The sequence below is a fragment of the Prionailurus viverrinus genome, chromosome C2, assembly GCF_022837055.1.
Source record: "Prionailurus viverrinus isolate Anna chromosome C2, UM_Priviv_1.0, whole genome shotgun sequence".
NCBI lineage: Eukaryota > Metazoa > Chordata > Mammalia > Carnivora > Felidae > Prionailurus > Prionailurus viverrinus.
The window spans coordinates 146,148,678-146,172,401 of NC_062569.1; the positions used below are offsets into that span (position 1 = coordinate 146,148,678).

Below are 23,724 nucleotides of genomic sequence, written 5' to 3' on the forward strand. Positions count from 1 at the left end.
CTGGTGCTCGGATGGCAGATGACAAACTGATGTGAAAGGATGTGGATCAGATAGAATAGGAAAAAGAATGAGCTGAATGCAAGAGACAGAAGAAAGAGATTGATTATTAAATATTAGAAAAAGCATCCATCACCGACGTTGAGAATGACAATAAAGAAATAAAAGACAGACATTCTGACAATCACCTTTTTTTTCAGTCCCTCCTCCTCCAAAGAGAAAAACACTCACCACTAATTAGATCATTAATAACATGTGGCACTGTTACCCCATTATCTCTTTCCCTCTTAAGAATAAAATTGGCTCCACTAATTACAATAAAGTGTTTTCCAAAGAAGGAGCCAGCTTTAGAAGGCACCTGGTTCTCAGCACACTATATAATTTATCCTACATGGGTGCTTTTCCAGAGACCATCAATTTCTTCAAGTGCATACAAAAGTTTTCCATTTTTAAACTCACGACACTTAGCTTGTTCCACACCACATTGTTTTTGTCTTTATTTCCATGTTTGGGGGAAAAGAGTTGAGGACCCAAGGGAAAATTGGGCGAGATGACCTTCTGTTGTTAGAGAGAGGGATTTGTGCCCTCGCGATGCCATCAAAAACCTTTCCAGCGATAGATATAAACACTTTATGCAGGGACAGGTCCCACTTGCTGTCCAAAGATGGTCTCTAGTTGCCGTGACAATACCATTCATCATTCTCTTAGTTTCTATCAAAACAAAGCTTGAAAAGTACCTAAAATTGGGCCCATCACTATTTTCCCCACTCATTGTTCAAGTTTCCACCAATCAATGGTCACTGGAAAACTATGACCTACCCTCTGATCCCTAATTGCATCCAAGGCCAATGTACACAGGAGGCGCTTAAGCAATGCTATCCCCTTGGAAAGACCTCCAGGGTTTGGCTTTATTAAAAAAAAAAAAAAAAAACAAAAAAACACCAGAGTCCTACTTTTGACACCTTCAGCTGCAGTTCTGAGAACGACTTCCACAGCTCTGCGGAATATTAATGGGTCTCTAAAGAATCGTGCTAATCTATAAATAAAAGAATGCAGAAATCCTCAATAGACTAATTTTGTTAAGTAATTAAAATGAAAAATGTGAACAGAAATACCATTACCTTCAAAAAGCTGGAATTCACGGACGTGAAGGATTCGAAGCACGTAACAGAGTATCATTTATTTTTAACACCTATGTGGGGGCTGAGTTTAGCTTTGTCCTAAAACAAATGGCCCTTCTACATTTCTTCCACATAAGGCTTATTTGAGCCAGACTGTTTCATTTCTCCCACTCATATAAAGAGCCATATTTTTTCTTTACAAAGGCCCTAGTGATTTGTTTTCTTTAAAAAATTCCGAAATTGCTGATTGCAGAATGACAGCATTTGAGGTACTTGTTCTGGTAGTGAAATAGATTCAGTCTTTATAAACCATTGTGTTGAGTGAGGAGGTCCTAAAAATGTCACTGTATCCATCCAACTTCTTCTAGGACAAAATTATGACGGGAAGGTTTCTGCTTGCCCTTTAGTGGTCCTGGGGAAAGCCATCACGCTCTCTAAAAAATATATTCTGGATTCTTCTGACCCTAATGGACCATCCTTCCTGATGACCACCCTGGCGCAGGAGAGGATACAGGCTCAGAGCAACCAGGTAGATGTGGGTTCAGTCTCTCCTTTGCAACTGACTGCGTGCAACGTGAGTGCTGGGCCTGGAGCTAAGGCTCTCTGAGCCTCACTTTCTCCATCTGTACAATGGGCAAACATCATTTCCTCCTCAGACTTGACAGAACTCCTAAATAAAACTATTAGTGCTGATACTTTTGTACAAGTAAAAACAAGCACACGGAAAAGGCTCGTTTCTTTCTCTTTTCCTTCCCTCACTCCAGGCAATTCATCTGGTGCCCTTCAGGGGGGTGAAAAATAAAACCACGTTGACTTTGGAAAAGAATCGGAAGCTTCTGCAGCTTAGAAGTGACAGCAGAGAAAGTGAACTCAGGCATTTGTCACATACACACGCATAGTAAGAGGCTAATTATGTGTTTACAGGAAAGGGAACTTCCCATCACGGAGATCAAACATATTTATTTCAGTTTTTCCCTACCCATATGGCTGTGGCATCAGTTACTGTCAAAGAGCAGGTTACACACAGTACACATAATAGGATGCCACTAAACCTGTGTGTGTGTGTGTGTGTGTGTGTGTGTGTGTGTGTGTGCCCGCGCGCGCACAAAACAAGTTAGGCAAATGTCAGAATGTTTACGGTGATACTTCTAGACCTTGTAGGGGTGGCCTTCATTTTCTTTGCTCTTCACCCAAATTTTCTAACATTTTTGCAATGAGCATATAATTCACTTATTTCAAATCTATGAAACATGCATATTGAAAGAAGCTATTTAAAAAAAGAATCCCTCTCCTCCCAAAGCCCAAGAATTCACTTCCACTTAGTATGCATATGATCACAGAGGAAATCAAAGCTGTGAGAGGAAATGGAGGTACCCTTCGAAGCGCCTTCCTCCCTCACACGTCTCTGAATCCTCACGCGTGCCACAGATGATTCCTCTGGCCCACTTTGCTCCGCTCAAGGAGGCAACCCCGAATACCTTCATACCTTACAGATCAGCTCCAGGGTGTCCCGGGCAGTGTCCCCGGGCCGGACGACTGTCAAGGCTGGCTGATTATTTGGCAGACAGAACCACGATGGTGTGAAATACTCGTGGACCCAAATGTCACAGTCGGGATTGTGCTGGTGGACGCTGGGCAAGACCATTTCTTTCTCCCTCTACGATAAGAAACAAAGTTAGTCGGGCAGCAGTCATCAGGCTTTGCTATCCGGATTGTACACGGAGATTCACTGTCTCCAGGAAAATGGCCCAGAGTGGAAACGGTAGCACTGGTCAGGGACAGAGGGGGATGTTCAGAGAGGAAACTATTGACAAAGGAGCTTTAATGGGGGAAGGAGAGATTTCTCAGATGCGAGGCAGACCTTTCACCCGGTCTACAGCATCCACGGGTGGGCACTCTGTAAGTGGGGGCGGGGGGGGGGGGGGTACTGAAATTTGGAAGAAGGAAAGAAATGGATCATTCATTCAGCTCAGCTTTCTTGCTAGGATTTCCCCCACAAATCCACCTTAAACAGGGAATTCCTACAGCAAGAATATCTACCATGTGGGTTATATGTTTCAAAAGCAACAATGAGGCCCCAAGGAAATTATTAAAGAAAAGATGATGTTCTAGCACTACACGTTTACAGGGAGCATCGTTTCTGTGCTTGCACTTGACCTCCAGCACAGCTCTGGGAGGGAGACAGTTCCGTTTCCCAGACAAGGTTCAGAGAACCTCAAAGCATGAGCCGTGTGGCCTTTTTAGGCCATTGCCACACTCCATCCTCTTCCACTACTCGGCCTGAGGGTCAAGGAGTAGTGTCATGTTTATAAGGATGGGAAAAGATGTACTCGTTCAGCTGCTGGGATAATCCAAGCAAGCGAAGCTAAAACATTCCATAGAACAATGAAATAGGGGCCAATTTCTTTGAAATAAGCAAATAAAGAATGATGTTAGGGGAGCCTGGGTGGCTCAGTCGGTTAAGCACCCAACTCGTGGTTTTGGTGCATGATCTCACGGTCACGATCTCTTGGTTCATGGGTCTGAGCCCGGATCAGGCTCTGTGCTGACAGTGTGAAGCCTGCTTGCGATTCTCTCTCTTTCTCTGCCCCTCCCCTTCTCTCTCAACATAAATAAATACGCTTAAAAAAAAAAAAAAAAAAGAATGATGTCAGATTTCAGCAATGTAAAAACAATATTGATGGGCAAGATGTACTAAGACAAGACTTGATTATTGGTTTATAACCAGGCCACTGATCAGTAAATACAAATCTATAGGTTGCCAAGAACAAGGCTGGTATTAGAAAATTACAAGAAACAATTTTTCAAACTAAGGCTGATAGGTGGTAACGTCATAGCTTCTATTCAAAAAAAGAATGAATCCGAGAATGGGGGAAATGTTTTTGCAAAGGCTACTAACTAAATTCAACCAAGAAGACAATTTCAGCTCTGGCTTTGAATGATGTCACTTTTGCGGATAAATTGAACCCCAAGGAAGGGATTGTCAAAAAGCAAAAAGCAATCAACTTGGCTAAATCCCATGAACTATAATTGGAATCTTTTTATTGTCCCCATGTGCCATATTAAATAAGTGCCCCTTAGCACTGGATCAACTCAAGTTTTGCATCTAAACTGCTGTTTGAGATCAAGGCACTCCAGCCAAGAAGAAGAATAAAGAAATATCTCAGAGAAATGGACAAACAAAAGGAGCAGAGAAATCCAAAGAAAAAACATGTGCAGGTTCCAGGATCTGTGTGCTCTGTGCCTGGGGTCCAGGATCTGTCTGCCTGGAGAGGCTATCCCAACATTAAAAGGGAACTAGTAACAGTATGCAAGATGAGTTAGCTAACTTCAGAAATGGCTTCATTAACATCAAAAACAATGCTTGTGTTGCACGTAGGTACAGTGATTTAATTTCATCAGATTTCATCAGAGACAGAGTTTTTCAGAGAAAGGGGCACGGATGGGTATTTCCAAGGACAGCTGCATTTGTATCTACAGGGACATAATCCGGGAGTAGTTCGAGCACAAAAGTGACAACAGGCCTGTCCCTGGCCACTCCTCTCGCCTCACCCCTTCCAAAGGCCAGAACTCCCCGCTGCACTCTGTTTCAGAGGCTCCATCTCGAACACGGGGCTGTGCTACCGCTGACCGCCCCTGCTTGGTTGCACAGCAACCGAGAGCTGAACTCTCTGTCATATGGATCCTGAGCCCAAGAACCGGGGGATCATTCCAAGGTCACGTTATCAACAACAGAACCCCCTGAACAAAGAGGTTACCGGTATCACTATTAGGGTCTTTAAAGCTTGGGATGTCCATTTAAATTAGAGGCTGAAAAAAGTAGCCCAGAGGAAACAAAAATCAATATTCTTCATGGGCTTTCAATCAGAGCAGTGTGACCACCCCTTTTAAATCCAGGCACAAGGTTAGAACAAGTCTGTGAATCTTTAATTGAATACTTGTCTTCAGGAGGCAAAAGCATTTTTTTTTTTTTAAAGAATATACTATCAGAACAGTTCTTTGAATTAATGGGAACAACACAGCATGTGTGGGCAGAGAGGGAGGGCAGTACGAACTCACCTCTTGGGAATGGAAGTTGTAGATAAAAGCAATTGGCAACGACATAAGATATTCAGCTCCCCAGAACCCAAATTTCCTCTTATATTCTAGATGGAAAATGATACATCCAAACGATAAGTATTGAAAATGTTATGTTGGCAGGAGAATGTCCTTATTGTTACCAAGTTTTAAGCATAAAATGCTTGTCCACCTTTTATTGACCTGTTACATAACTTTAAAGATTTGATCATTTCAGCATTTAATACAGTCCACTTAATTTTAGGATCCCAAGAAACCAATGCATTGTGTAATGTTGACACATTCGCGGTACTTTTAGAAAAGGAATGGGTTTATTTTTACCTTGCCATCTGGAACAGTGTCATCAAATATTCCCTCTAAAGATTTCTTTACAGCATCACTTCCCTCACCGAACACCTGCATATACAAAAGTATCATCTTAAAAAGGCCTGTCGGCAAGAGGGCAAATGAAGCATGGGAAGGGGGATGGAAAATGAGCGTGGCTCTTGGAACACATGACAGAAGTCTCCAGATCCTCCTATATCAGCTCCATAAATAGGGAACGTAATTCATGGTAGCAGACCAGGAAAAACATGATCCTCTATCTGGATCACTTCCCATAACTCTAACAAACTCAAAAGAAAAAAGAAGAAGAAAAGAAAAAGTTGGCTTCTAGATCTGGATAATTCATTTTGTTGTAAAGAAAATAAGCTTTTGCAAAAGCAATGGACTAGATTTGCTCACATTGAACAGTTTCCACCATTCCCTCACATATACAATCAGATATTCATCAACAACTAGTTTACTTTTCATACTCTGCTGAGCAGAACCTGAGACTATCCATTTATAGTGCTTTCTGTAACATCCCAGAAAAGGTTTTCTTAATTAAAGAAAAAGAAAAAAAAAAAAACAGAAATTTGTCTGTTCTTTGAAATTACATGAATTCTGTTCAGTAGTGAAAATCTAAACATGTCGACAAGAGAAAGTTTTATATTCTGGCTCTAAACCAGCCAGGTTTAGATAGGTTTAGGATACTACACATGATTAAGAAAAAGCCTTTCTCACGATGCAAATGAGATAGATAGAAACACACCATTTGTGTCCATTTCAGAGTCCTGAATTAACAAGTAGATTTCTGTTGGTATGCTCATGGCTAAGTAGGAAGTTTTTATAAACCCTCACTTTAAGAGACAGGAACAAGAATTGCTTCGAGGAAATGGTATCGTCCTTTGATTTTTGAAATACGTTAAAACATTCTCTTGGACCTCATTTAACTTGAGGCATCTATTTCAGCAGCCATGGACTCTGACACAAGCTGGTCCCGATAAAGTTACCACCTCATGAACCAAGGCTTGTGACAGAAAAGACGTTCAAACCCAGTTCCCAACTGCCAAGTCCTGGCATGTATTTTAGTGGGTGCTCTGCGTCACCTGCCATCACAGGAGGATTCACACAGAACGCCACCACCACCTGCCAAAGGGAGGGGAGAAATCCTAGTGGCAAATGTCTTCCTTCTGTACGTACGTTTCGTCCAGAGACATCAAGTCTCTTGCGTGAGTGTTTTGATAAAACAGTGACTTTCCTCCACACCGTTTCTTCTTCAGGTTTACACAGAAGCAAAACCTGGTAGCAGACTTGATGCTCTGCCTTCTCCAAGGACCACAGACCAAACGGCACGAATGCTCAGTCTGAGGCTCACTTATCACCTGCTCATCTGGTCTCCTGCAACGTCCATCAGCGACACAGAATACCCACGTTTAAACAGTGAGTGTGGTGGTCAGTTAGGAACGTAGGACGTCACTTTTCAGGACTGTCTCTTCTAAATTTCAGTTCTTGTGTAAACTAATGGCTGGAACTGTCAGAACAAACAATGAGGGATCTTTTTATCAAATTAGTCAGTTGGCTTCTCACTCTGCATAAGGGCACAGAGTGAACAGGTCAAACTGGGAATCCTAGCCATGACCTCCAAGATGCTCAGTGCTTCACTTTTCGGCCACCATAACCCATGAATCCAACATTCTCCTTCTCCTGAAAAGACCAAGACCCATGTTCCTTCAGTCCCTAAAACACGAGCAAGCAGTCCCAGAGTCACTTGCTTCACAAAGCCAAAGAAGAATGACAATGACAATGGAGAAGTTCCTAGAAGTGACTCTAGCAGGATGGCGGTCTTGGCTAAAAGGGATAAAAAGGACAAGGCCACAGCACGTGGCTATCAGAGGACTGACCCTGTGGTACACCTCTCGGTGATGCCATTCGTGAGGTACCGAGATCCCCTTCGAGCCCCAGCATCTGGGTAGAAAGGCATCATGGCAGTGGTGAGGACTCTCAGACTCCTGATTTCTCATACTGGAAGACAAGGGAACTCCCCATTTCATGTCAACCCCAAAAAGCTAATGGCAGAGGAACAATCTGACCTCCCCGGAGGCCACCTTTGATCCAGGGCCAGAAGCAGCTTAAAAAGCCCTGTGCTCAGGTGCCCACTTGGCTTCATCAACAAGCCCCGCTTTTTTCCGAAGGCTCAGGATGAATTGTGCACTTTCAGGAGGTCTGTAATTAGCCAGGGTTTGCAAAGGATGCAGGTGGGAGACTGGAGCTTGGTGATAGACTAATAGCAGAGTTCAAAGTCATGAGTACACATTAGCTATTAAAAGCGTCTAGTACAACCAACGTCTTTGTGTCAGTGAGCTGATTCGAAATACCACCCAGTACCAATAAATCACCACACATGCACATGCATCCCAAGTTGAGGTGGCCATGGAAGCAATCTGTGCTTGCTCTTTCGCCCACCCTGGAACCCACCTGGTTGATGCTGGGGCGTCCCTGCTTCTTTTTGGAGGTAGTGTCCAGACCCCAAAGGGAAGAAAACCTGCTCCTTCGCTTGCTTGCGGATCTGGACATGGCCTGAGTACGACGTCTCACTCCGGTCTCACCAGTGCGTGCTGCCACCTGAGGTCGTCGAGGAACAGCATCGACAAGAGAAATGCGTCAGGACCACTCACCTCTTCCTCAAGGTCCCTACTAAGTTACACGCCCAGGGAGCATCCCTCTACTTGCTAGAGGGATGCTCCCCGTTCGTGAATTACTTAATAAAGCCAGTTACATCTTCAAATTCATAAAAATTTTTAAAAAGACCAACCATACCTCCATCATGCCAGCCCATCACCAAAGCATTTAATCTGTGACTCCCATATATTGGGACTTTGAGGGCCCTTCATGGAGTCCAAATATAATTGAAAGGTTGGCAAACTCAACCACTGTCTGAAACCATCAGGAAAACAGTAATATATAAAATAACAATATGACGCGTATGTAATGTTTCCAAGAATTCAATGCCCTTCTGGTCACAGGATTGAGCTGTAGCAGCAAGTTGAGCTAACCATACGATCTTGGGATTCTCCCTAAATGCTCTAGAGCTGTTTCTACATTCTAGAAGAATGGTGTCTGAGTGTCGGCAAAAATAGCGAAAACAATACCTCTTGGTTCCTGTGATTCCACATGAAATCTAAGTGTACCAATTCTTCTATTTAGTTTTCTCAGAACGACACAATTTCCTTCGTAGGGAAGTGATGGTTGTCCTCCTATATCATTCTCCCTCTAGCTCAGTCAGAGAAACCCCACACGTAGCTGAGCACATGACTACCCAACGCTGACTTATTTTCCTTTGTAGCAGGACGTGGGCCTGTGACTAACTTCCAGTCAACGGGAGCTAAGCAGAAGGGCTATTTGTCATCTCCAGGAACCGTCCTTAAGAGGAGGGAGGGATCTCCATTATCTTTCACTTCTCTCCTTCCGGACAAAGGAAGGTCCGTGGGTTAACTCTTCTAGGACATTCAGACAGAACCCTTTTCACGGTTTTTAGAACAAGAAGATGGATGGGACCCAAGTCCGGGAAAATGGTGAAGCCACCTTATTAGCCTTACACGTCCCATGTTTAGATACAAGGGAATAAAAGTTCTATTTTGTTTAAAAAAAAAAAAAAAGCAGTGGGGAGCAGGAGCTCCACTCTGTTGAGATATTTGCAAGATGCCAACAGCCCAGACCAATATTTCAGAGAGGAACACCCCAAGTTCAAATCTGCTTCTTTACAAACTGCTCAAGTAGACACTGAATCTCTGTGAGGATCCCACAAAGTCCTTCCCAGGCCAACATTCGTGCTCGCAGTGTATCCATAGGTTAAAAGCAAAGTCCCAGGAACTTGAGGGAACTTCTGCCAGGAAATCTCAATAGGCCACCCACAGGCTCTCCTTTCAAATAAGGGAGTGCCAGGAGGTACAGCAAGTCAGACTTGAAATGAAACCTCCCCACCCGTCCTTTGTTGCTGGAGATGAGTCTTGGAACCTACTTGTCACAGATTCCCACACGGGCAACTCCCAGTGTGCTGGGTGCCAACTGGCATCAGACTGGGGGATGAAACCCCGTTGGGGAACAAGAGGGGCCCCCCAGCTGTCAGCACATTGGTTAGAAGGCACGCCTCTCTGGGGTTTTCAGCACTGACAGGGTAAATACCCTGGACGCTCCATGAGTAGACTGGCAAAGACACTAAAAACAGGAATCAGAACAGCTTCCCTGAAAAGGTATTAGAGGGGGAAGATTTTGGTCCCAAATGAAGATAGGAAGATGAGGAAGCGGTCTTATATTTTCCGAGCTTGAGGCATGTAAAAACACAGCATCCAACACCACGTTAGAGAAAGAGGTCTAGACTAAGATTGTGCTCAAGGGGATGAGGGGGACAAAAATCACAGACCAAAAGACACGTGTTTACTTTAAATAGATACACATTTTCTCTTCCCTATTTTCATCACTTTCTGAGTCAAAGGTAAACAAAAGCTGCAAAAGGAATAAATTATAATGTGCTGACATACATACATGCACACATGACGATTTCAGTATCAGATAAGCTTATCATCACAAAATGAGGCTAGGAACCACTAAATAAGTGGTGTGAAAGTTAAAAGTCTGAGAGGAAACAAAAATGCCTATTCGCTCTCATTATTTGTATATCTACTTATAAATAGATAAATCTATCTGTAGATACACAGACACCTACAGGCAGTCATATACAAATATATGGCTGTTGTATCACTGTTTATATATATATATGTATTATTACCTTGTTCACTTCCTTCATAGCATACATCAGTACCTGCACCTACCCTGTCTATTTAACTGCTTACTCATTTATTATGCATCTCTCCCCATAAGAATCTCCAATAGGAAAAGAACTCTGAGTTGTTTGCTGCTATAACCCTAACCATAAGAAGAATAAATGACATATGCCAGGCCTCACATGTATTTGCTGATTCAGTGAATAAAATACATAAACCAACATCACAAAGCAAAAGCAGAGGGAAGCCTGGGTGGCTCAACTGGTTAAGTGGCCGACTTTGGCTCAGGTCATGGTTTTGTGTTTCATGAGTTCGAGCCCCATGTTAGACTCAGTGCTAACGGCTAGGAGCCTGGAACCTGCTTTGGATTCTGTATCTCCCCCTCCCTCCCCCTCCCTCCCCCTCCCCTGCTCCTGCTCTGTCTCAGTCTCTCTCTCTCTCTCTCTCTCTCTCTCTCTCTCTCAAAAATAAGTAAACATAAAAAAAAAAAAAGCAAAAGCAGAGATCCTACATATAACATGGTCACAACAGTAATTCTTTACAATTTTAGAAAGACAGAGTCCAGCAGAGAAACTTACACAACGTAAATGTTCTCAGTTACCGGCTGACCAGTTGGATGAGTCTCTTTAACAAATGGGCCCTTCACTAGGGGTTCTCACAGTAACTATGCTGCACTGCTGGGGGCCCTGTAAACTGCAAAAGTAACTGCTACCCCCAACACAATAATGACTCAAAATAAGCAAAGGGATTTACGGGGGGGGGGGGGGGGGGGGGGGGGGGGGGAAGCTGGCAAAAGACCTAGCAGACAAGAGCTCAAGAGTTTCTCAATGATCTTTGCCCAGACAATGCCTCCCTTTGTGGCCAGAACCTGATTACTCTATCATTCAGCTCATCTGTGCAAACAAGAACAATGATAACCTTCTTTCAAAGAGTACAGCGGGGACCCTTCAGTTAATTACTGCAAATCACTGAGCATTATGGGAAGCCCTCCTGGTGAATGGGGCTTAAATTGTAGCCCAAATCTCCCCGCCCACCCCCAGCCCGCCTGCCCTCACACCTCCTCCTCCCTTGCCCCTCACTTAAAAGAAGAAAAAAAATAAGTCTGGACAAAGGCTAAATTGAAACATGTTTCAATGGGGGGTGGGGGGGGACCTCTCTGGGGTCAAATGACAACGAGTAGAGGAAAAAATAAGTATCTAATAAATCAGACTGTAAAGTTCCCTTCCTGGGATCTCCTGCAGGAACTGGAACAACAAACAGGGGCAGACACCTAACCGGCCTGCTGAACTTGTTCTGTGTGAAGTGAAACCCCTCGTGGAAAAGAGAAGTTTGTGAGGACACACGGGCATATAGACACCCAGACTCACACTGCAGCTGAGGATGGTGGGGGGTAAGGAAAAGGAAGCTGCACATAAGGACTTAAATACGCTTCTTAAGGGGCGCCTGGATGGCTCAGTCGGTTAAGAGTCCGACCTCGGCTCAGGTCATGATCTCACGGTCTATGAGTTCGAGCCCCGTGTCGGGCTCTCTGTGCAGTCAGTGCAGAGCCCTCTTTGGATCCTCTGTCTCCCTCTCTCTCTGCACCTCCCCTGCTTGCCCTTCTCTCTCAAAAATAAATAAACCTAAATAAATAAATAAATATTCTTCTTTAAAGTCACTGACCAAAACGCCTAAATTACTAACCCTCCCATCCCTATCTTCAGCTGGCCAGATTTTAACAGTCTGCCCATCCAAATAAAAGTACACACAAATCACAGATATTGAGATAGAGGCAATTAGAAGGTCTGAAGATAAGTTATGGAAGGATAATAATAAAGTTAGCTCCAATGGCTTTGAAGAAAATTAAGGCAAAGAAGTTTTAGATAGATAGCAAACTTATTCTCTCCCAAATCTATCAGGCCCAGTAACAGGAAAAAGTCATTTGGATGCTTGGGGTTTAGAATTAATACGGACTCTGCATCATTGGAGGCATGAGCTCTCTTACAAAAATGCCACTTCAATCTACGACATTCTTACCATGCAGTAGACAAGAATTTTTTTATTATTATTATTATTATTATTATTTTTTTTTTTTTTTTTTTTTTGCAGAATATACAGACTGAGATTTGGTCAAGTTACAAATTGGTGTCTGGGTCTCAGAGAAACAGTCGTAGAGCCTCAAACTCAAAAACATTTGGAAGACTTATTCATCACAGCACACTGACCCATTACTAAGAAAAAAAAAAAGAAAAAAAAAGCACTTAACAGCTATATGAAGAGGTGGGAGACCAAGAAAGGAGACCAAGAAAGACCAAGAGCTGAGTCGTAATTAGCAGAACAAATCAGGGTGCCAGTTTTAATAAGTCCAGAAATTGGTTTAAGACTTCTTTAAAAATGTAAATCTACCCCTAATTATCTGAATGATGACGCTAATCTATTTATAAAGAATACAAACGCCTTTGACTGAATTGCAGCTCTGAATTCAATTGAAGGGTACAGCTGACGAGGGGAGGCAAGCCAAGCCCAGCAGAGCTAAGGTTTTCCAAAGCAGTTTCTGGAACCTGAGACTTAACATTTAATTCCACAGCAAATGTGCTAAGGTGCAGTACATTTTAAGTGGGTGTTGACTTGGATGGGCTGAAACCATGTTACTCGCAATAGCAATTTTTGAGAAGAAAGGAGCCAAACGTACATAAAGCTGTTCGCAATTTAGCAAGTACATAAAATTACAGATTGCAAACACACAACACAACGATGCAATCTGCCGTTCCGGAGGTCAGATGCAAATTCTCCTTCCCAAGCAAATACATATGTTAGGCTGGAAAATCATGGAAGATCTTTACTTTCCTCAAATGCAGCAGGTACACTTATGACTGTAAAGAACTGATTTCTGAAATGACAGTATTTAAAAATAAAATGAAAGGAAGATCACCAAAGAGATCTGTGTTCAATATATGGGGTGTGTGTGTGTGTGTGTGTGTGTGTGAGAAAGAGAGAGAGAGAGAGAGAGAGAGAATGCATTTCCGTATGAGAGAGCTCTCCGCTTAACATTTCCATAAGGTTAATATAAAAAAAAACTGTATTTGGATTAAAACCAGAACACTGCCTAAAGAGGACATCAGTTACGAACAAACACTACATGCAGAGATCTCTTCAGATAATACCTTTCCTATTTTCTTTGCACAATAATTTAGGCCCCATCAAGAGAGGCTTAAGGAATACATTTCAGAACAGACTCAAATGAAGATCTGTACCCACCGCAGAGGACGTGTCAGAAATCCACACCCAGCAGTGAACTAGAAAAACACTTCAGCGGCTCCTGTCAAGTCCTGCTCAGGATTAATAGTAAAGAGAAATATTTCTTAAAAACACACCGGCTTCGACTCACCAGGGCATGGAAGGATGATACAGAGAAGATTCCAAGGCGGCCCATTGCCACTTTCGTTGGTCGGCTTGCAAAAGCAAGTAGCCTTTTGGGGTTTGGCAGTTCCCCACCTTGGAGGCTAGCTAAGTAACAGCGGTAACGAAATAGGTCCATTTGGAACTGCTCGAGATTCTGCTCCCAAACGAAGATCTACGGTGGTGAAAATATGGGAAAAGGAAAGGCGAGGAAAAGGGAAAACAAGTGTTAACAGCTTCATCCCACACAAATGTTACAAAACCACACGTTGTCAAGGTATTGATTTTAATCCTAAGGGGTAAACCACAGATACCCCGAATTTCTTAGGGAACAGCATCTCAAGTATCACTGTTTTCGTAGCTTACACGTTTTTTTCACAAAGACCCACAGTCATAAATTCGGTCTGGTAAACAGAAAGTATATGTCAGCTGCTCTGTGTCCTCTGGTTACAATGTCATGTTTCTGGGCTTTCTAGGCCATCAGCTCCAAGCTCTGGGCCACAAACCCAAGGGAAGTAAAATCTGCAGGGTTTTTACCACTGGAGAATTATAGGACTTACCAGGAGATGACCTTTCATAGGAAGACAAAGAGAAAAAGAAAAGGGAGGTGAATTAAAGATCAGAGCCCAACAGCTTTTGGGAACAGGGGAGTGGCACATGGCCCACAGTGGGAGGCAGAAAACACTAGAAGGTGAAGACCCAGGCTCTGGAATAAATTTCCAACCACAGAGTGCGTCCAAGATATTTCCTCGCTTTTCAGAGTGGCAAAACGATACCTACTTCCTATGACTGAAGTGATATTTAGATGAGATAATGCAAGAATAAGCTTGGCACAGGATGTGGTATATAGCCAAGGCTCAGTGATGTTAACGATGACGTGGACAGTGGTTAATGGCCGATGTCTACTTTTTACTGTGACTTATGCATGTTCGCAGCACTGTTCACAATGGCCAAAAAGTGGAAACAGCCAACATGGCCCATCAACGGACAAACGGATAAGCAAACTGTGGTGAGTGTGGGCAACGAATCATAGCCGTAAAAGGGAATGAAGAACTGACTGATGTACCCTACGATGTGGGCCCATCCCAAAGCGTGACATGAAGTGAAGGAATTCAGACGCAAAAGGTCACATGTTGTGTAATTCCACTTGTATAAAAACATCCGAAATTGGGGAATCCGTAGAGGCAGCATGCCAGGAGCACAGGGGAGCAATTTAACAGGTATGGAGTTTCCTTCTGGGGTGAATGACAACGTCTGGGAACTAGACACAGGTTGTGGTTGCTCAATACTGTGGACATATGACATGCAACTGGCTTGTACGCCTTAACATGGTTAATCGCATGCTACGTGAATTTTGCCTCAATGAAAACAAAGACAGCGCCAGGTAACAGAGGGAGAGAAACCACGGAAAACCAGCTGCTGGCCCACACCATCCACTGTTCCATTCCTGAAACTCACTGATTCCCACGATGATTTCCTAACCGTTAAGACAAAGTTTCAAAGCGCGACTAGATGGCTCATCGCGGACTTTGAAACAATTGAGTAGAGGGCACAACCTTCCCATTACCTCGTGACGGCTTTCTTTTCTTAGCATGAAATATACTTACTTATGATCCTATACTGCAGCTACGCACACCTTTTTTCAAACACACTCCACCTTGCCGAAATTGCCTAAATTTGCATCTCCCCACAGCGGAGCTCACCCGTGAACCGGACAAGGCGGGAAGGAAAACCAGCAGACGTGGCGATGACAGAGATGCCCCAGAATAGCACAGCAGTGGTGGTGGGAGCGGGGGCAGGCTCCTCTATTAGATTTCTGTCTCCCGTTCAATGTAATATTGTTCCCTTCAGCTCGTAACAATCGGCTGCGAACGACGGGTGAGGAACGCTGACAGTCACAATAAAGAATTCAGCAGCCCGGATGACAGGCTGACAAGATAAGCGATGATGCTCCGTGATGCCAAGACGTGGAGGCACTTGAAAGACCCATAACGATCCCGCCCAAGTCGAAACACGGAAGGACGATTACCTGATCTAATATAGTCTTCTTCTTCTTCGAATCGGTGACTGAAGACAGCTGCATTTCGCCCATTTTCTTCATCTTCTCATCCATATCAATCTTCTGTTCCAGTTTTTTGATCTCAGACTTCAGGAGCCGGAGCGTGTCCTCTTTGTGGTGATGTCTCGCCACAGCAGCCGCGCAGGCAGAGTGGATGGCGGTGATCCAGTTTTCCAGCTCCGTCTGGCTGGTGGTCTGTAAGGGGGAGTGGTGGTGGTGGGGGCAAGAAGAAACAGCCGCCTCTTAGGTTATCGGCAGTGGACCAGGGGCGTTTCGAGAGAAGCAATGGCACGGAGTCAAGACGACAGGTCTGGACACCTCATGAGTAAGGCTAACCTTCCTGACCTCCTCCTGCAGACAGTACATTAGGCCTTAGGCCAGACGAACTGCACCCACCCCCAGCCCCCAAGAGCTGTCTGGAAGGAGGCCTCCTCCGTGTCTGCTCACTCTGTGCACTCCCTGAACTCACTTGTTGTGACGGAATGATCGTGTGCATCTCCCCCAAATGCAAAGGTTGAAATTCTCACCCCCAGAGTGGTGTTAGAGGACAAGGCCTCGGGGAGAGGATTAGGTCATGAGGGCAGGATCTTCATGCAGGGGATTAGTGCTCTTATAAAAAGGCCAGAGAGGGGCGCCTGGGTGGCTCAGTCGGTTAAGCATCCGACTTCGGCTCAGGTCATGATCTCACGGTGCGTGAGTTCGAGCCCCGCGTCGGGCTCTGTGCTGACAGCTCAGAGCCTGGAGCCTGCTTGGGATTCTGTGTCTCCCTCTCTCTCTCTGCCCCTCCACCACTCATGCTGTGTCTCTCTCTGTTTCAAAAATAAATAAACATCAAAAAAAAATTAAAAAAAAAAAAAAAGGCCAGAGAGCTAACTAGTCCCCTTCTGCCGAGTGAGGACCCAGCGAGAAGACAGCATTTACGAATCAGGGAGCCGGCCTGCCCCTCCCATGCTGCCACCCTGAACTTGGACTTCCAGCCTCCAGAATGTGAGAAATAAATGTCTGTCATTTATAAGCCACCTGTTTATTTATTTATCCGTTTGTTATAGCAGTCCAAATTAAGACGCCTGTATATGTGATAATCCTACACAAAGAGCTTAGTTTCTAGTTAACAGGGTTGCTATGAAGCAAAGGTCAGTTTCCAGAGAGGGATGTGTGGCTCCAAAGTGGGAATGAGGCCAAGGGACGTTACTGGCCAAGGAAGGCACAACAGCCCTGCCCCCAGTGAACTGCTGTGACCCAAATCCAAAGGCCCTATGCCAGAGTCAAGCAGCAACGACACAACTAGGGTTGTGGAAGAAGTTCAAGGCAGCCAGATGCAGTATTATGTTCGGAGACACACGGGAGTACCCAGGAAGAGGGGCCACCTGGCAGTGAAGAATGGCCAGGTCACTTTAAAGAAAATGGTAACCCCCCAAAACACACAAGCAACCTCCAAGTGACTCGAGGTGCTCTGAAAGGCAAAAGTCAAAATACAGCTTGGGGGAGACAGTTCATCTGCAGAAACACACGATCACTAAGACTTTAGGAACCCAGTCAATTGAGTATTTATAAGTAAGGACACGCTAGAATGTTCCGGGTATCCCCTTAAGCCCAGAGAGGTTTAACAAACACTCAGAAATCAGATCACTGAAGAAAAGGTCTATTCAGCCACTTCAATACTAAAGTAACAGCCAACATTATTTTCACACACAAAACACTCACTTTTTTTTCCTCTCTCTCTGATGCGTCTTCTTAGTTTCCAAACTCATCTGAGTGAAAGTCTGCAAACAAAATTCCACCAGCAGGTCCCCATCCGCCTATTACTCTGTACCGACAACCAAAGACCACCCCAGGTGTCTACATTATTTCTGAATTCCATCAGTTTTGTATTCCAGAGAAAATGGCAACAAATGTTACAAATGGCATCAGCCAATAGAGACCCGACACACTGCACAAATGTAAACAATGTGGCCGTTGTTACATTTATAACAAAACATGTGCCTCTGTCTAAAGAAGATTTCCATAAGCTAGACATCCTCATGAAAAAACAGCAGAGGGAAGCAAATGGAATCATTTTGTGAAAACTGAGTGGGAGAAGAGGAGATAGCAACACTGGAAATCAGAGGTAAATATTTCTTGGCGGGGGTGGGGAGGGTGCCCATGTCTGTATAGGAGACTCATCTTTAAGGCTTAATTAACTTTGCTTCAAATTTTTAATGTGTATCTCCTCTTAGAAAGTCACTGTCTTACATTTTATCTTGGTAGATCACTCTAAAGTAACTCAAGAGAGGCGCCTGGGTGGCTCAGTCGGTTGAGCGTCCCACTTCGGCTCAGGTCATGATCTCGCGGTCCGTGGGTTCGAGCCCCACGTCGGGCTCTGTGCTGCCAGCTCAGAGCCTGGAGCCTGCTTTGGATTCCGTGTGCCCCCCTCACTCTCTGCCCCTCCCCCACTCATGCTCTGTCTCAGAAATAAACATTAAAAAAATTTTTTTTTTAATAAATAAATAAAAAATAAAGTAACTCAAGAAAAATTCAGAGTTCCGGGTCCTCCCACATAAGATAAATGCCCCACACTTGCTCCCGCCTAGGACAAGGTACAGCGTTGGACCTCGGAGTCTCTCTGTGCCACAGCATCAGTGCGTTTCTTTACTAAAAAGTGGAGTTATTTTTCCTCTTTCTTTTTTTTAAATGTGTTTATTAGGGAAGGTATCAGCTCAGATGGAAAAAGAACCTCGTAAGGATTCTTTCCTAAAAGGAAAGCTTCCAGGAAGAAAATACCAAGTGATGGCAAAGATATGGAGCAACCAGAATTACGACGCACTGCTGGCTGCTGGCTGGAGAAGTAACTGGTCTACGTGCTTCGGAAAGCTCTTTGAAGCTACCTAAAAAAAGGTGAATATATGCATGCCTTGCGACCCCAAAAATGCACTCTTGGGTACATGCTCAACAAAAATGCATTCATATGCTCACCAGAACACAGGTGCCAAAATGTTTATAGCAGCATAATTTGCAGTGGGCCAAACTGGAAACTATCCAAACACCCGTCAACAGCAGAATGGAGAAATGAGTGTGGTAGAATCACACAATGAAATACCATACAGCAATGAGAATGAAAGACTACAACCTGAATAAATTTCACACACTGAGGACAAGAAGCCCGACATGCAAGAATATAGACTAGGATTCTATTTATATAAAGTACAAAAATGGGCAAAAGCAATGCGAGAAGTCAGAAGAGTACCTCTTTGGTAGGTGTCGGGGGGAGGGTGGAGAGCAAATGGAAGAACCCACAAGCCAGGGGTGGGCGGGGGGCTCTGGGGTGCTGGCCAAGTTCAGCTTCTCGGTCCGGGTGCTGGTTATGTGCATGTATCACGTGGGTGTACGAGCTAATCAAACACCATCAAAAGGTGTACTTTTCTGTGTAGATATTCTACTTTAAGAGAAAGTTTTTTTAAAAAAACACTAAGATATATTACCCTAAATTTACATCTAATTTCTCTGTAGCTATCCCCCAAAATAATATATTTCAGATTCCATTTTCTTTAAAAGGTGTCCCCTATAATTTTGCAATGGAAGTCCCAAACAGCACGACCCTTTCGCGGGGCTATGTCTCTGTCGTCCGTGGTGTCAGGCAGTATCTGATAAAAATAGCTGCTTCCTTGAGCTGAAACATGCTTTCTCCTTGGTACATGCAGCTCAGTGGAAACAAGGAGCTTTTATAGACTTTAGGAAAGATGGTGTTTTCACCTATTACAAAGGGACACTGTTGGGAGTGTTTCAGATGCCATCCGTGCAGAGGTGGCATGTGCTACTGAGGAGGAGAGACCGTGTCTCCTGTAAAAATACCAGGTATGTGGATGCTTAGAGCAAGGTCAGCATCCACCCCACCCCTGCCACTGCCAGCTGCCCCTCGCCCACCTCTGCCTCCACTAGAACCCTCCACTCCAAAACTCCTCCCGCCCCAAGGCACAAAGAAAAGGAAATCCCTACAAGTCTGACATAAGATGTGAAGAATTGATGGAAAGAGCTGAAATTCCCTGATACAGGCTCTGCTTTTTAAGTTACAAACTTAAATTTTATTTAAAAAAAAAAAATTTTTTTTAACGTTTATTTATTTTTGAGACAGAGAGAGAGCATGAACGGGGGAGAGTCAGAGAGAGAGGGAGACACAGAATCTGAAACAGGCTCCAGGCTCTGAGCTGACAGCCCAGAGCCTGACGCGGGGCTCAAACTCACGGACCGCGAGATCGTGACCTGAGCCGAAGTCGGATGCCCAACCGACTGAGCCACCCAGGTGCCCCACAAACTTAAATTTTAAAACAAGAATATGCCTCTAGAAGGGGCCCAGGGCAACTTTATGAATGGAGAAACCAAAGCTCAGAAGAATGAGGGATAACACAGTAATTTATTATAAACCTCAATCTCTACCAATTCTGTGCTCAAAAAAACATTTTATTAAATATGCTACACTGCCCCTGAACCCCTAGTTCTCAGCAATTACCCCAAAGCCTGGGCCCCCACAGTGTCATTAGTGCTATACCTGTAATATTTGGAGCCCCTCCTAAGGATGTAGGGGGATAGAACTCTCCTGCTCCCTTTAAAGTTCGGTGTGGCCATGTCACTTGGTTTTGTTTTGTTTTTTGTTTTTTGTTTTTTTGGCCAATGCATTTGAGGAGAAGTGGCGTGTGTCATTACAAAACAAAAGCCTGATTTGCCCCCATTCTTGTCCCTTGGCTTGCAGTCATGGAAGCATGTGTCGAGGTGAAGCGTCTGTCAGCCTGGGTCCCTGAAAGTCCAGGACAAATACAGCTTCATAGCCAATGCCCATCAGACAATGAAGAGGTGTGGTAAGCCATGGGGGTATGAGGGTTGCTCCTTTCTACAGCATAACCTAACCACCGTGACTGATGATGCACTAGCTATGCTCAAAAAACCTTCTAGAAGAGTCTATAGAACACACTTTTAACCTCCGAGAAGAGCCATAATCTGATAGGTTTTATAGAACAACAGCCTTTTCCTCTCTTTACTTAATGGAAACAGGGTCCCAGGCCCCTTCTTCCCTCCACCTTTGAGGGTCTCTGCCAAACTCAGCCAAGGGCAGCACATACTCCAATCTGATGCCTTAGAGTTTATGTTTACACCCCAGTTAAGGAGTGGAAAGAAATCACCTGGCTGGCTCAGTCGGTAGAGCATGTGACTCTTAATCTCAGGGTTGTAAGTTTGAGCCCCACGACAGGTGCAAAGGTTACTTAAAAATAAAATCTTAAAGGGGGTGCCTGGGTGTCTCAGGCGGTTAAGCACTCAGTTTCAGCTCAGGTCATGATCTCACAGTTCGTGGGTTCAAGCCCGCATTGGGCTCTGTGCTGACAGCTCAGAGCCTGGAGCCTGCTTCAGATTCTGTGTGTGTGTGTGTGTGTGTGTGTGTGTGTGTGTGTGTGTGTGTGTCTTTCTCTGCCCCTCCCCTGCTTTCTCAAAAATAAAATAAACATTAAAAAAATGTTTTTAGTAAAAAATAAAATAAAATCTTAAAAAAAAAAGAAGTGGAAAGAAAGGAAACTGATACTAGTCAACGAAGCTAAACATCCTTTGAAAGATGTTTATTTACTTTGGGTAGACCAGGTATCCTGAAATTTATTTATTTAAAATAAAGAAAGATGGGGGCGCCTGGGTGGCGCAGTCGGTTAAGCGTCCGACTTCAGCCAGGTCACGATCCCGCGGTCCGTGAGTTCGAGCCCCACGTCAGGCTCTGGGCTGATGGCTCAGAGCCTGGAGCCTGTTTCCGATTCTGTGTCTCTGTCTCTCTCTGCCCCTCCCCCGTTCATGCTCTGTCTCTCTCTGTCCCAAAAAATAAAATAAAAAACGTTGAAAAAAAAATTTTTTTAAATAAAGAAAGATGGTGATTGCCAGGGGCCAGGGGAAGTTGGGACTAATGAGTTAGCATTCGGAGTTTCGGGTTTGCAAGACAAGGAGAGTCCTGGAGATGGACAGTGGTGACGGGTGTACAAAGATGCGAACGTACTTAACGCCACTGATCTGTACATTTAAAAACAGGTAAGATGGTATGTCACATATACTTTACCACAACTAAAATTTTAAGGAACAAACAAAAGCACCAAACCCCATAACCTAGAGAAGGATACACAGAAAAGTCTGATCACCGCTTCCTGAAAAATTTATCCGTCATTCGTTCTAACCATTCAGCATGCCTTGAGCCTCCAAGCTTCTCTGAAACCTGTCGGTGGCTGAAGGCAGTTCCATTAGAGAGAACTTTTGCTGCTGCTGCCCTGTATAAACAACACAGCAGTCTCGGCCTTTCTCTATCATTAAGCCACATCTATTTCTAAGAAGCGCAATTCACTAAATGAGCTTTCTGAAAGGGCTTGTCCATTCCCAGGGGCATACACAGAGAGGGTGGGCTAAGTCCACCTGACTGCTGTCAACAGCGAGTTAAGTAGACAAAACTCTGGACAGTTCGTGGCAGTTTATAGGCTTAACAATCCAGAGCTGCTCACAGCAGATCACCAACTTGATAGAATGTTTCCCAGTGTGGACTCCCAAGGATTTAAATTCTGACATGCTAGAGAAAGCTTTTCAGAGCCGCTACCTTTGCATTACCTTGCTGAAGCAGGCAAGTTTAATTAGGGACATCGGGTCTACTAAAGGGCTCTCTGTCAGAATCCAGTGGTTAAAAGGGCAGGAAGGAGAGACACCCCCCTCCCCATGGTGGAATCCTCTTGACTTCCTCCACGGTCATCAGCTTCAATTAAACAAACAGCAGCAGACAGGTAGCAAGACGGAATTTTATGATTCTTCCTCTGTCTTCTAGAGATGACATGAAAACTGTACAAAGTTCAGTGAAGGGAATACGCAAAGTTCTTGCCAACAGAGGGATATAATCAGAAAAAAGAAATGCATTTTGCCTAAGAGCCTCTTTGAGTGCAGAGTTAAGATGCACTTTATGTATTCATTATGTATTTAAATAGATCTAGCTTCAATTATCCAACCGAATGGAGGGTACTCAGTGATTTCAGATAATCAATGGTTTACGTGAATGGCAGGAAAAGGGAAATTCATTTTAAACGAGAGAAATACTAGGGAATATATGCCAGATCTAGGAAACTAAAATTTCAGATAATTTGAGTTTATAGGAGCACAGGAATAATTGGAAAGTAGATTGAACTTCTTTTTTCCATCTAAAAAGAACAACAACAACAAAAGGGAATAAAGTTATGTGTTTTTAAAAGGTTAGTTGGGAATGAAGTTCCTGTATGAATTCTTGAAAGTCTTTTCTTTCATTATTTCTCTCTTTAACATATTCTAGAATTCTATGTATACAAGACTTAAGTAAGCTATCACTTTTTAAAATTTCCTTATGTAATCTCTACACCCAACGTGGGACTTGAACTCACAACCCTAAGAGCAAGAGTCACATGCTCTACTGACTAGGCCAGCCAGGTGCCCCAGTAAGCTATCATTTTTAACACGTGTAAAGAGAACAATATGGGGCTTGCCTCATCCGCTGGAAAAAGTCATAAACTGGGCACTCTTCCCTCCCTACCCCCCAATCCCTCACCTCTCTCCCCCTCACTCACCCAAGGTAAATTCTTTGGGGAAGAGAGGCTCCAAACTCTAGGAAGACAGGCACAAAAGGAGGAGGAAGCTTTTGCTCCAAACAGGGGAATAAATGGAAGCCTGCCCAGTTAAATGGCAAGGGCAGGATGCATCTCTGGCAAAGCTGAGTAGCCCCACAGAAAAGGCCAACAAATAATGTCAAATGGACACCCTCAACAAAAAGGTTTTACCATCTGTTCATGCTATAAAAGCCCCCAGTAGATGGCACAAACGATATCCAAGCACTTTTTTGATATTTCACATTTAAATATGATCAGATAATGAAGAATCGCCATTTGATGAAAGCCTCCAGCATGAAAGGCAGAGACTAGAGCACACAGAAGAAAATACATAACGAAAAAAAGAGAAACAAAGCCTGCAGCCACATTTCCTGAATATTCAGCAACATCCCCAA

At 44.0% G+C, this 23,724-nt stretch overlaps 1 protein-coding gene across 6 annotated transcripts in view; it reads right to left on the reverse strand.

The window, feature by feature from the left end:
- TIAM1 (TIAM Rac1 associated GEF 1) overlaps positions 1-23,724 on the reverse strand; it is a 396,054-nt gene that overhangs the window by 80,807 nt on the left and 291,523 nt on the right. For all 6 annotated transcript variants that reach the window (XM_047874694.1, XM_047874692.1, XM_047874689.1 and 3 more), the window contains 5 exons: positions 15,687-15,911; positions 13,647-13,832; positions 7,974-8,120; positions 5,517-5,591; positions 2,605-2,775 (listed from right to left, as the gene is read on the reverse strand). In XM_047874694.1, the coding sequence (XP_047730650.1) occupies positions 2,605-2,775; positions 5,517-5,591; positions 7,974-8,120; positions 13,647-13,832; positions 15,687-15,911 (804 nt within the window). The remainder of the gene's footprint in view (positions 1-2,604; positions 2,776-5,516; positions 5,592-7,973; positions 8,121-13,646; positions 13,833-15,686; positions 15,912-23,724) is intronic.